The sequence below is a fragment of the Littorina saxatilis genome, linkage group LG7 (genome assembly GCF_037325665.1).
Source record: "Littorina saxatilis isolate snail1 linkage group LG7, US_GU_Lsax_2.0, whole genome shotgun sequence".
NCBI classification, from domain to species: Eukaryota; Metazoa; Mollusca; class Gastropoda; order Littorinimorpha; family Littorinidae; genus Littorina; species Littorina saxatilis.
The window spans coordinates 49272570-49285903 of record NC_090251.1 but is presented as its reverse complement, the minus strand read 5'-3'; the positions used below and the strand labels follow the sequence as shown (position 1 = coordinate 49285903).

Below are 13334 nucleotides of genomic sequence, written 5' to 3'. Positions count from 1 at the left end.
GAAGAAAATGGAAATTGCTAAGTAAAAATTAAATTAAATAAAGCATATTTTGTTTTCCGAATATATATATTAACAGTTTATAATTAGTGGTAAATGAATTAAAAAAACAACTAAATTTTGTTCAATAAAAAAGATACATGGAGGTACACAGACGACAAAGTGATTTGGTGCCCAGGCAGCATTAGGTCCATGGAATCCTCTAGTGTGAGTCCACATGATTCCATACTCTGTGGGTTTCCCGCTTCCTCTGACAGGGTCAACGCAGTGTGCCAGGTCTCCCCTCACATTATACCCGACTCCTTCCGGGTAGATGGATTCAATGGATGTATTCAAGATTGTGGCGGTTGCATAGAGATGTAAAATGCCCATCCATTTGCCTGGCTTAATGGATCTCCGTAGGTCTTGCTTCAGAATTTCTTCAACGACCTTTGGAGTGAGGACCTGACCTGTGAATTCTTCCGAATACATGGCTGCCTTCTTTGGTAGGTCCTTTACCACTGATGAAAGTGTGTTGGAAAAGTAGGCGTCGCTGTTGTTTGCTATTTCTGTGATTATGCGGACTCTCATCTCAAGGTGGTTTTCCTCATGTCCGAATGCAAGGACAGACGCACAACGGGGTAAACAATTACCGTCTCCATAGATCTTTGTTGGAGTTAATTGTGGACAGTCTGATGGATAGAGGAGCGTTGCCGTCTTGTCCTTCACAAGTTTGTCGATTGTCAGCGCTGTTATCAGGGACACAGGGTATTTGTCGAGTCCAGGCTTACTCTCAGCGGAAACTACCAAGAATTCTTCAAAAGAAGATGTGGCTTGCAACTTCTCTTGTAGTTGCTGGAAATGTTGTGTTCTTTCCATTTCAGCCAGCGGACGTTTTGGTTGGTTGGTTGATGGACTTGGAGGCACTTCATGTGTGTGTATTGAGGGCAGGCTCGCTCCAGTTGAGGGTGCTGGATTTTGAGTTTCATCTTCAGCCATGTCCATCGCCGACAGGCTTTCGTCTGGTGGCGTTGATTCTACGTCGACAGCCTTAGTTGCTTTCTTTGCTTTTGTAGATTTTCTTGCTTTCATGGTGATTGTTCCCTTCCTCCACTCCCCAACAAACTGCTTGTTGAGACAATCATCTCCAGCCTGGCAACCACTGCAGAAGCATGTAAGCTGTCTTTTATTTTCCTTAAGCTTGACAGAGCCATTTCTCCACCCACCAACAAACTGTTCATTCTCACATCCATCCTCATCCCTACAACGGCTGCAGAAGCAAGATAAATGACGGTAGACAAGTTCTCCGACCTCTCTCTTAGGCTTTAGTTGGTGGATCGAGCGACAACCCTTCAGTGTAACATAGTCTTCTGCCTTCTTTGAGCGCGAGAACTGATCTGCTGTGTAGAGCATGAATGACCTTTGCAGATGTGTTTTTCCGTGATCTTGTTCGTTTTCTTTGGGCAGCACCAAATTCTCGCAACAAAACTTGTGCATGTCTGAACCGCTTTGAATTGTTTCACGGCCACTAGCGACAGCCCTCGTTGCGCATCCTTTGACCGTTCCCCCACATCCATCACTCAGCGATTTTCCATGGCCAGCACCAAAATAATGGCGCTGAAGAACGAGGTTTGGGTGTTCGGCTGCCAGTTCAGTCATGTGGATGAAGGGGACTTTGCTTTTGAACTGTGATGCACAGCCGTCGCTCCATATGTGGACATGCTGAATGCCCTTCTCCTCAAGATGCTGGAGGATGTCGCTGAGGGCCTTCTTGCCAAATGCAGCATCATGATTGAGGTCATCAGACATGGCCACAACATATTCGGTGACGCAACTACAGCAGGAAGAAGAGCAGTGGTACTGCAGCACAGATGGACATAAGCTCACCTGCCGATAGCTCCAATGTGCAGATTGCACTTCATCCTGATAGCGACACAAGTAGTTTTCGGCAAAGTCGATGGTCACTATCGCAGTTTGTTCAGGCAGAGAGCTTGCAAGCCCTTGGTATTGGTCACGCTGCCACCGCGCCGTTGTCAGATGCTTGGCTAGGGTATTTAGCTCTTCCCTGAGTTCATGCAGCAATTGTTCCCAAGTGCCCGCTTTCTTCACCTGGTCCATCGGAGAACGGTCACTTTTCTGCCATTTGAACCATGTCACAGGTTCCTGCAAAGCGGGGAGTTTTCCATCAAGACTGTCAAAAAAGACGTCAACACCACAGTTGCGGCAATTTCTGTCCACACAATCTCTCTGAAAAGTGCGGTGTTTGCACATAGTGCGCTCCACCAAGTCGTCTTCATGCTTGATCTTCAGATCATGGGGCAAAAATGGGTTGATCCTCTGAGCTTTCAGCATCGGATTGACACAATGTAGACACAAACATTGTCTGAAGGCTGCACTGCTGGACAGCAAGATGTGTTGTGGTCTTCTGCGTTTGAAGGTCGTCAGGGAGATCTTGTATTGAGGATTCTTCTTACGAAACTCACCAAAGAGGCATTTGACAGTTTTCGTCAGCACTTTCTTGCCCTTCATTGAAATGGTGCTTACGGATTTTTTCCCTGGTAAACTAATACCTGCCTGTTCATAAAACTGTTCTACCCTATTGTCTCTGGGAGTTGTTCGCTTGTAGAGGTTCTTTCTGTTGACAGTGGTACTCACGCCCGCAAGCAGTCCATTTACGAAGTGAAGTTTACACAAGGAGACCCTATCTCTTTTCTGTTTCAAATTTTTTCGGGCATTTCTCATCACTCTCCCAAAGGATACTTTGCGCAGTTTTTCTTGACAATCTGATTCAGAATGAGCCTTGTTTCTTCGGTTTCCCGCCTCATCTTTTTTCCGATAGTAACGCTCCTTCTGGGCCTGGCGTTCGCTAGCTTTCTTTTTCTTTGACATTTTTGCTCGACTCATTCTCTTCCGTTCTGCTGCTGCTTTTCTTTTCTGGTCTTCTTTCTTTGTGTCAGATCTTGTTTTTGATGACCGAGAAGTTGCACTTGCAGTAGATGACTTTGGCATGGCAGTACATCGCTGCTTATCAAGCATCCTGTAACATAAAACATCCAACCTCCTTCACAATTCTGAAGATGATGTTGATTAACAATAAGTTTGTTGTTGTGTGTAATGGGTTAGGTCGCAGGTCACTGCCAAGGAATCAGGAGGCCAGGGAGGGGGGGGGGGGTGTTGGTGGTGGAGTAAGCTCTGTGGGAGGCTGACGGAATCCAGAGAGGGGGGTGGGGGAAGAAAGATAGAGACTGGGTGAGGTGGCTAGGAAGTGACAAAATGAAAATAACAAAAAACAAGAAGAATGACACGGACCAGATACGTACCGGAAATGGACCGCACAAAAGGAAGCTTACCTTAATTCAACAATTAAAGGCAAACAAAAATGACAATACCTTTTCTTTGCCTGTCGTACTCTGGCGTTTTCTTTGTCAATCTGCTTCTGCTCTTCAGACCGATTCACGACCCATCGCAGTTGTGCCAACCTCTTGGTGTTCTTGAAGGCAGCCAATTTATGTGGCTCTGCTTGCACTCTCTGCTGGTATTCTTTGCAGCATTGCGCATTTGTTTTTGTCGAGGGCTTTGGTGGTTTGGGGAGGATTTGTCGTAAACCTAAAAAAGGGAACAGTCGTTTGTAATTCTAAGCCAAGTTTGTTATTTCTTAACATCTAATGAGATTTTTTTAAAGAGTGATGACCGCAAATTATGCAAATAATTAGAAACCTCACAGCTTTTCTGAATGCAATTACAACTTATAACAAAATAAATGATCAGTTGATGAGAAGCAAAATTGATCAAACACGATGAAAGACAAGAAATTCTGAATCCCTGGAGTCATTCCACTCCCGCCTTGGCAGCAATCCTCCGCAGCCAGGCATGGGAGCCCCTTGAACGCACCCCCCCTGTATAGTTTCTCCCCTGTACATAGTTTCTCCCCTGCACATAGTCTCGCCCCTGTACCTAGTCCAAACGGCCTAGCAGACCACACTCGCCAAGAGTGACGTCACCGCAGGACTCTAGACGTTCGAAAGAACCCAGTCCTCTACGGAAGAAGATGATGAAGAAGAAGAAATAGTAATTTTATTTTCTTATTTCAAGTATTGTAATTACTACTTACTACGCATAAAAAAATTTTACCAGCAAAATAGATGGTTTCAGCAGCAAATAGGAAGGAGTGAGCAGCGAATGTGAAGCAGCAAATTGGATGAATTCAACAGCAGAATAGATTAATTGAACAGCCAAGCAGATTTCTTTAACAGTAAAAAAGATGCCCCACAGTAGTTCAGATGTAGTCACAAGAAGTTATCTAGAAGATGAAAATACTCAGTCTCAGTAATAAAGCGTGCCGTAATAAAGTACATGTCAACCCACAATTGCTAGAAGGCGAACAAAGCTCAGGTGAATAAGACCCAGATACAACTCTGATTACAGTTCATATGTAGTCACATTTGTTGAATTCATGTAATCTGCTGCTGTGATCATCTATTCTGCTGCTGTGACCATCAATTCTGCTGTCAGTTGTATTTTCTTGCTGGTAAAGTATCTAATTTGCAGTTTAAATATCATTTCAGCTGTTCAAACAGCAAATCTGCTGGTTAACCATCTTTTTTGCTGCTAAAATATCCAATTTGCTGCTAAGTATATTTTTTGCTGCCAAAAATATTTATCGCAGCTAATTTGCTGTTGAAACCCATCTTTTTTGCTGCTGGTCCATCTAATTTGCTGGTCCATTAAATCCCTGCCCTTTTATAATCATCACACTATTATTATTATTATTCAACCTTGTCTGAAATGAAAACCCATAATCAAAAACTTGTGTACTGAATTCAAACTACTAACACACTGTCAACAACAACAAAAACAGCATGTCACAAGAAACAGTAAAATTCAAATTTGTGTTTAAATGTTACAATTAAAAACATCAACAAACCTACAGAATGTTGTAAACAATCAAAACAAATTTACCATTTATAATCACTTGCAATTATGCATTAGATACATGTTGTATAGATTACACGCACATGTTTATGTTTCTAGTGAGAGTGACAGAAAATCAAGCTTTGTCCCACTTAAAATGTTACGAGAAACAGGCCATGCAGCCAGAGATTAACATACCAAATAAACACCACACTTTCTCCCCATCTCAAATAGAGCTAGTAAAATTGAGTAACAAACATGACACAATTACTTGCTTACTCAATGCAGATTCAATCAAAATATGGTTGGTGTTGCTGTTTCTTGTTAGCTGTGACTTGAACTATGTTTCTGTCACAACAACCAACGTAAAATTATATCCGGAAAACAACAACTCCCAGCAAATGTTTACGCGGTGGTCTACTTTTGTTTTATTGAACTTCTTGATTAGAAGCATTTTGGTGTACACAGGAAGTTGTAATTTAGATTATATACAGTGTTTCTCTGTTTCTCGTAACATTTACAAGGACGCGTTGTTTCCCGTGACATGCAATTATGATGTGACGCAAGCAAAACACTCACCCTCACGTCTGGACGCCATGCTCTCTCCACAACCGGAAACACGCTATTATGCGCAGACTCCTTTGCGGTTGTCGTAAAAGTTGTTCTCTTCGTTCGAAATTGGTATTGCGATGTAGTAAAAGCAGCACTGTTTCTCGTTACATTTGTGACATAAATTTTGCGACACACGAAAAATTGTTTTAATCTTGAAATCATCGTGCCCATTGACTCACATCCTGTATTCTGTTATGAGGAGCACATACAAAGACTCATTCGGGGTTGTCTGCGTGTGTTTAGTTTGTGCAAGTTAGAAAAATGACAGTGATTGAGTGTGACAGAAATTGTAACAAGAAACTGTAAGTTTTCAAGTGTTTATTTCTTAACTTTAAAATAGTACTTTTAAACAAAAGAACAGTCCAGATGATAGAAACAACTTTATTTAACATGTAAAATACTCCAAATAGAATGTAAAACAATTTATTATTACTTAATGTTAGCCTTTCTGATTACACCCAAAACAATATGGCCAGAGACAGCAAAAACAGGGGATGTTTTTATCTTTGAAATTCAATAAAAAATATAAATAATTTATTATTTGCTCCAAAACTTTGGCATAATAATGTCCAAATATTTCAGATTGCAACAAAAGCAGCTTTATTGATATCTTCTCACAAATAAACTATTTGTGGACATTTTTTTGACATCATTTGAAAGGGGGCACCTTTTGGTTTTGGCCCAGTTCCCGTAACGCCCGATAGCGGCCGCTAAACACTAGGTCGCTTACTTTCGGTTTCGCTTTGACCTATCCCATCATTCAATACCGCTAATATGCACTTCCGTTTCCGGAGGAAGTAAGGTGTTTTCCTGTGAAAACTGCATGGCAAAACTGAAAGTGGTTCGATCTCTGTGATTTTTTAAAGTTTGTCAATTTTTTGTGTGGCCAAAATGGAGAATCTTAGCAATGGCGACTTCTGGCGTGCCATCATGGGCGAGAGTGATAGTGATGAAGGTGGTTTTGAGGGGTTTTCTTTGGACGAAATTAACAAGGACGAAAGTGACATTGACCTAGATGTTGTTGTGAACGATGAACAGCTTCTGAGGGAATTTGAATCGAGTGACAGTGATCGTGATAGTGATAACCATGGTGATAGTGGTGACAGTGATATAATTTTACCTGTTCTTGCTGCTCCAAATCCTCGTTGAAAAAAAAAACCGGCTGTCAAAACAGAATCGTAATGAACTGACAACAAGGTGGAGTGATAGTCCAGCCAAAAAAGTTCGATGTTGGTGTGACACCTGTCGGTCCCCAGCATGATTTCGAAATGAGCATTGTGTAACGTAATACAAACTGGTCCTGAAAAAACACCTAGCCCCATTATAATAACTGTTATTTTTATCAAATGATGTTGCTGACTGACTAGCAGTTGTGTATAATTTACAATTTTGCCACTTGGAACATTTTTGTGCCTAAAAAAGCAAGAGAAGGGGACTAGAATATATTCTGAAAACGTGGATTTTTTGCATCAGTCAACTTTATCATTTTTTTTCAAGCTGTGGATTAAGGTAAAACTCTCCTGGTGTTTCATTTTAAAGAAGTTAAATCTTTCAGCAATGTTTAGATCCAAACTACATTAAAATGTGAACAGTAGTTATTTTTATATGATTTTTGAGTCACTTGAGAAAAAGTGACTCTATGTAATCGGTCCGTGTTAGTCTGTCCGGCCGGCCGTCCGTAGACACCACCTTAACGTTGGACTTTTCTCGGAAACTATCAAAGCGATCGGGCTCATATTTTGTTTAGTCGTGACCTCCAATGACCTCTACACTTTAACGATGGTTTCGTTGACCTTTGACCTTTTTCAAGGTCACAGGTCAGCGTCAAAGGAAAAATTAGACATTTTATATCTTTTCTCGGAAACTATCAAAGCGATCGGGCTCATATTTTGTTTAGTCGTGACCTCCAATGACCTCTACACTTTAACGATGGTTTCGTTGACCTTTGACCTTTTTCAAGGTCACAGGTCAGCGTCAAAGGAAAAATTAGACATTTTATATCTTTGACAAAGTTCATCGGATGTGATTGAAACTTTGTAGGATTATTCTTTACATCAAAGTATTTACATCTGTAGCCTTTTACGAACGTTATCAGAAAAACAAGGGAGATAACTAGCCTTTTCTGTTCGGCAACACACAACTTAACGTTGGGCTTTTCTCGGAAACTATAAAAGTGACCGGGCTCAAATTTTATGTGAACGTGACTCATTGTGTTGTGAATAGCAATTTCTTCCTGTCCATCTGATGCCTCATATAATATTCAGAACTGCGAAAGTGACTCGATCGAGCGTTTGCTCTTCTTGTTTAAAGTTGGTAACCAGGTGCCTTGTACGGAGTTACTCCCTTTGCACTGGGAAATAGATAAGCAACAGGCTCTCAGAATGCGGGAGGCAAAGGGTTAATTTGTACACATTAGAAAAAAAAGTTTAAAAAAACAAAAAGTGATTGCCTACCTGCCTACCCTATTTTTTTGGCTATGTTACCGTAACCACACCTATTATTTTTTTGGGCCTTATAATAATATAAATATGAAATACATTTTTCGTGAAGCCACCAACATTTTTGAACAGTGAATGCAGTTGACTTTTGTAAATTGTCCCAAGTTCCACACTCTGTCAAACCCAACATCAATTTACAGTTGAAGTGCTGTTTTAAATGTTACTGGCTATAATGAGACTTATCATGATGAACTCCCTATCCAGCCTGTTTTTGGCTCACGTAAGTGTAGCCTATGCGATGATAAACTTTGTCTGTCTGTGCGTGCGTGCGTGCGTGTGTGTGTGTGTGTGTGTGTGATAGAAACTTTAACATTTCCGAGTCTATGGATTACGTCAGTCTCGGTCAAAAGTGTTCGACGTGTGTGATAGAAACTATTTGAAGACGTCACATTATGACGTAAGAGGGTTAGACGTCACGCAAAGGAATTACTGAAAGTCTCGGTCATTGTTCTTGTGAGCGGGCCGAGACTACTTGGCAGATCCAGGGTCTCGCTTTCTTGCACAGTTTCACCTATGCTTACTGTGTGTGTGTGTGTGTGTGTGTGTGTGTGTGTGTGTGTGTGTGTGTGTGTGTGTGTGTGTGTGTATGTGTGTGTGACGGAGTGATTGAGTTTGTGTTACTGTTTGTCGATTTCTTACGTGAGCCTTGAAGGCTTCGCCTCTTGTTACCTTTGCCAGTGCTTAGACTCCGTTGCGGCGTTCAGGGTTAATTGTCTGTTCTGTGGAAGTTTTTCCAGAGTAAGTGTGGGAGATGTTGTGGTGGCTATGATGAAACTCATCACGATGGTCTTCCGATGCACAATGTGTGTGTGAGGACTCGTTATCCAGAACTGAGCCCCCACAGCATCTGCTTTTAAACATTTTTCCCCTTCTTTTTATGCAGCCTCTACCTCCATTCAAATTTGTTGTCACTACTTTTGAACTATTTGCTTGGAAGATATGTTACAGTTAACATTTCCACTTCTGTTTAAATGTGATGGTTTAAAAGAGTAAGAGGGTTAGATTTATGTGCTGTCATTTGGTACCGATTCAAAAGCTACAAGTAAAGAGGGCGTCAGGACAAGGGAGGTAACTGTGGAAGTTCCATTCTTATTTGTCTGACCACTCTTTCATTTCTTCCCTGTAATTTCCTTTTAGCTGGTTAACATTGTTGTAAGTCAGGGTTTAGCCTGGGAGAAAAAGGCAATGGGACATTTGTCTTCCTCAACCAAATTCCGATGGGACAGCTACAAAGAGGCCTGTACGCATTTTGACCAAAGATGCAAAAGGGTACAATATGGTGCCATCTGAGAATTAGCCGCTATAATCGTGTTATCTCAGTGTGTGTGTGTGTTTAATCCGATGTAAAAGTGTACATTTGGTGGCGCAGTGGTACGTAATCTCAATGCGCCTTTTGACGCACTGAAGGGAATTGTGATGGGACATTTTCAGAATTAATGGCACAGGGCGCACTAGTAAATGAAACCCTGTAAGTGCTGTTTTAAATGTAACTGGCTGTGATGAGACTATTCACGATGGTCTTCCTACCCACACACTGTGTGCTGAGGATAGTTATCCAGAACTGAGCCAGTGTCATTGCTATGAATGACTTTGCAGGTCTTCTTCTTCAGCGTTCAACGGTTGTGTCCCTCATAATCTTAGGCCTGCAGATCGTATGAACTCGCAGGTTCGGCGCAGGTCTTCCACAGTTATAGTTCAATTAGTCAGTGCTCTTAAATCACTTCTCAGCTGTCAAAATAATGGGCCTGGGAGCTTCGCGGAACAGAAAAGGATGTATCTGTATCAGTGTCTAAGTGGGAATCTGGATTATTTATGTTGTCTTTTCTGTATCATCCTTTTCCTAGGGCATTGCCAAGCAGTTTAAGAATAGCACTTGTCTTCTCGAGAAAAATCAGTTTGGACCTTAGAAAAAATTCCCCCAGAGAACAATCATGTGAGTTTCCACATTCACCTGTGTGTGTTCTTCAGTCTGTTTTTACCTGTCAGTGCTTTGACTCTGCTGTGTAGAGTACATTGTTGTGTACAGTTGTGTTGCTCAGGATCAATCAAAGATTCAAACACCTGTTGTTTCCCGCAGTGGGGCACTGTGGTTATGAAATTAAAGGCCCCTCCTGTTTTTGGAACCGCAGGAGCTTTCTAGTTTGCTGTTGGGTAGATTTTTGGTTCCTCTTTCCTGTCATGCTCTCTCTTTCTTCATGAATTCTTTTCTTTTTTCTGCCTTCTTGCTCATTCACCTGTGTTTTTTCCAAAAATCTCTTCTCTTGCCGCTTGTCTCGCGATTCATGTATAGTTTAATCTGTTAGTGTTCTGATGTAAGTCCAGCAGTAGATAGGTTAAGCCTATTTTAACATACTGGAAACTGGTAATCTTCCAGTAGGTATTAATTTAGTTTTACTAAAGCCTGCTGGGACACAAGTAATGGGTTAGTGCATTTGTAAACAGGAATCGCTTGACAAGTGGCCCCCTTCATCCCCCCCTTCCTCGTCCTGATATGGCTCTGCGTAGTCGGCTGGACGTTAAGCAACAAATAAACAAACAAACAAACACCTGTTGTTGATTTTCCAAAGTATCTTGAGAAGATGTGGTGGCTATGATGAGACTCGTCACGATGGTCTTCCGATGCACAATGTGTGTGTGAGGACTCATTATCCAGAACTGAGCCCTCGTAGCTTCTGCTTTCAAAAACGTTTTCACTTTTCATGATGCAACCTCAACTTAAATCATTCGAATTTCTGTTGTTGCTACCTTTCAACCATGTGCGTATGTCACAAGTTCATTAATTAGTAGTGATCAGTGACTGTTAGTATTATGTGAAGTTGACGCGCATCAAGCGTGGTGTTTGCCAGCTGCTCGGCTGTTACCTGGTTAGTCTCCCTGAGAACAGGGTGCATGTCCAAGTAGGACTTAAATATCTATGGTTTCTTGTCCGTCTTCTGGGACATTGCCAAGCAGTTTTACAGGCAGTTCTCTTCTCCTATTTGTAATTTTCTGAGGAAAGCACTTGTTTTCCCAAGAGAAAACAATGTAGAGACCTAAAACAATTATCAAATGAAAAATCCTGTGAAAGTTTCTAAATCCACCTGTGTGTGTTCTCCAGCCTTTGTTCACCTGTGTCAATGCTTAGTCTATTGTGTAGAGTATCTATTGTGTAAAGTACTCTGTGTACCATTGTGGTGCTCAGACGGGATGGTCTGGTCTGTTGGAGTTTTTCCTCAGTAAGTGTGGGAGATGTTGTGGTGGCTATGATGAAACTCATCACGATGGTCTTCCGATGCACAATGTGTGTGTGAGGACTCGTTATCCAGAACTGAGCCCACAGCATCTGCTTTCAACACTTTTTCACTTCTCATGATGCAGCCTCAACTTCTGTTCTGTTCTATTCAAATTTCTGTTGTTGCTACCTTTTAGCCATTGCGTACGTAATTAGAAGTCACCAGCGACACTTGCATGCAGTTGATTTACCTCAAGCGTAACATTCGCCAGCCCCTCAGCCGTTAATTCCTGTGAGACACAGGGTGCATGTCCAAGTTGGACCTGGGTTTCCTATGTTATCTTGGTTCGCTCATCCATCTTCTAGGGCATTGCCCAGCAGTTTAGCATGCAGAACACTCCTCATTAGGCTCATATTCGTATTTTTTCTGAGGAAAGCGCTCGTCTTCTCAGGAGCAAACAATGTATGGACGTACAAAAAAAAATTCCCCAAATGAAAAATCCTGTCAATTTCCACATCCACCTGCTTTTTCTGTGTCAATGCTGAGACTGTTGTGTTCAGTACTCTGTTGTGGTGTTTGGGTTGAATCAAACCTCCTGTTGAAGTTTCTCCAAAGTACGTTGAGGAGATGGTGTGATTGCTATGATGAAACTCATCACGATGGTCTTCCGATGCATAATGTGTGTGTGAGGACTCATTATCCAGAACTGAGCCATCACAGCATCTGCATTCAATTTCAAACACTTTTTTTCTTTAATTTTAAAGTGGGACCGGGAATGTTTACGCTGTCTGTTCTTTTTTGTCTCATCTTACTAGTATTAGCACATAGACTTACAATTTGTTTCCTTCATACCCTGGAACTTTTGGTTGACTTGCAAAAAGAAAGCAGAAAACATGTAAACTAGATTTGCAGATGATGCAAGGGATGCTACTCGTCTCCCACATGGAGGGGACATGTCTCAAAAGTTCCGGCCAATGAGCCTTGGAAAAAAAAATCAAAATGTCTTTTTTGTCGTTGGCACTAAAAAAAAGGGTTTTATAGTGCCGTCACCCAATTTGTCCCCTTGTCGACATCTTGACATTACAACGTGGCTATTGCATCCATCTAATGGCCTGTTCAGTTTTAAACTTTCTGAATTAAGTGTGGGAGATGTTGTGGTGGCTATGATGAGACTCATCACGATGGTCTTCCGATGCACAATGTGTGTGTGAGGACTCGTTATCCAGAACTGAGCCCCCACAGCATCTTCTTCAAGGCTTCATGCATTTTGCTCATCTCAACGGCTGGTAAGCCGACTAAAATGTCGAATCAACCTGATGATTAGCCTGTAGTATTGAAATTTCTTTCCTCTGCTTGTGTCAGTGTCACTCGCTTACCTAATTTCATCTTCAATTCCTTTTTTTCAGTTTTATTCAGGTTATTCATGAATTTGACTACGAATATCTCCAGTTGCGATAGAATCCATGACATTTCATATTTACCCCTTTGGCTATCCTTCAGGAATTTAGTTCTTGGTCATGAAGGGACGAGGATTTATTTGGACTGAGTGCAGATTAGTAAAGCATTGCTGCATGTCAGTGTTGTCACTGATGGTTGATTTGGTGTGCGTTGTGTAGGGACACGATTTTTGTTGGACAAAGTGATAGATTGGCAAAGCATTGCTGCATGTCACTGATGGTTGATTTGGTGTGCGTTGTGTAGGGACGAGATTTGTTAGACAAAGTGATAAATTGGCAAAGAATTGCTGTATTTCACTGATGGTTGATTTGGTGTGTGTTGTGCAGGGTCTAGATTTTGTTTGACAAAGTGACAGATTGGCAAAGCATTGCTGCCTGTTACTGACGGTTGATTGTTACTGAGGGTGAGTGTTGTGAAGGGAGATTTTGTTGGACAAAGCGATAGATTGGCAAAGCATTTCTGCATGTTATTGTTACTTACGATGGATTTTGTGTGTGTTGTGCAGGGACGTGAAGGTCGGGGACACAGTGACGGTGGGCGAGTGTCGTCCACTCAGCAAGACTGTCAGGTACAACGTGCTCAAGGTGTCGCCAAAGACCGGCATGAAGGCCCTGAAGGGATTCACCAAGTTCTGAACATGCCGCCTCAATAAACTGTGCTTAGTGTA

At 41.8% G+C, this 13334-nt stretch overlaps 2 protein-coding genes and 1 non-coding gene across 3 annotated transcripts in view; 2 read left to right on the top strand and 1 right to left on the bottom strand.

Annotated features, from left to right (window-relative positions):
- The window catches only part of LOC138971696 (uncharacterized), a 6149-nt gene extending 2562 nt beyond the window's left edge, over window positions 1–3587 (bottom strand). Inside the window, exons 1-2 of the mRNA XM_070344476.1 lie at window positions 3366–3587; window positions 138–3013 (exon numbers count right to left, since the gene is read on the bottom strand). Of these exons, the coding sequence (XP_070200577.1) occupies window positions 138–3012 (2875 nt within the window). The 5' untranslated portion in view covers window position 3013; window positions 3366–3587. The remainder of the gene's footprint in view (window positions 1–137; window positions 3014–3365) is intronic.
- The window catches only part of LOC138971700 (small ribosomal subunit protein uS17-like), an 18989-nt gene extending 5655 nt beyond the window's left edge, over window positions 1–13334 (top strand). Inside the window, exon 4 of the mRNA XM_070344479.1 lies at window positions 13173–13334. Coding sequence (XP_070200580.1) covers window positions 13173–13302 — 130 coding nt within the window. The 3' untranslated portion in view covers window positions 13303–13334. The remainder of the gene's footprint in view (window positions 1–13172) is intronic.
- On the top strand, window positions 10583–10665 carry LOC138972088 (small nucleolar RNA SNORD35). The gene has a single exon (XR_011457460.1). It is a non-coding gene; the product is annotated as a small nucleolar RNA SNORD35 (small nucleolar RNA).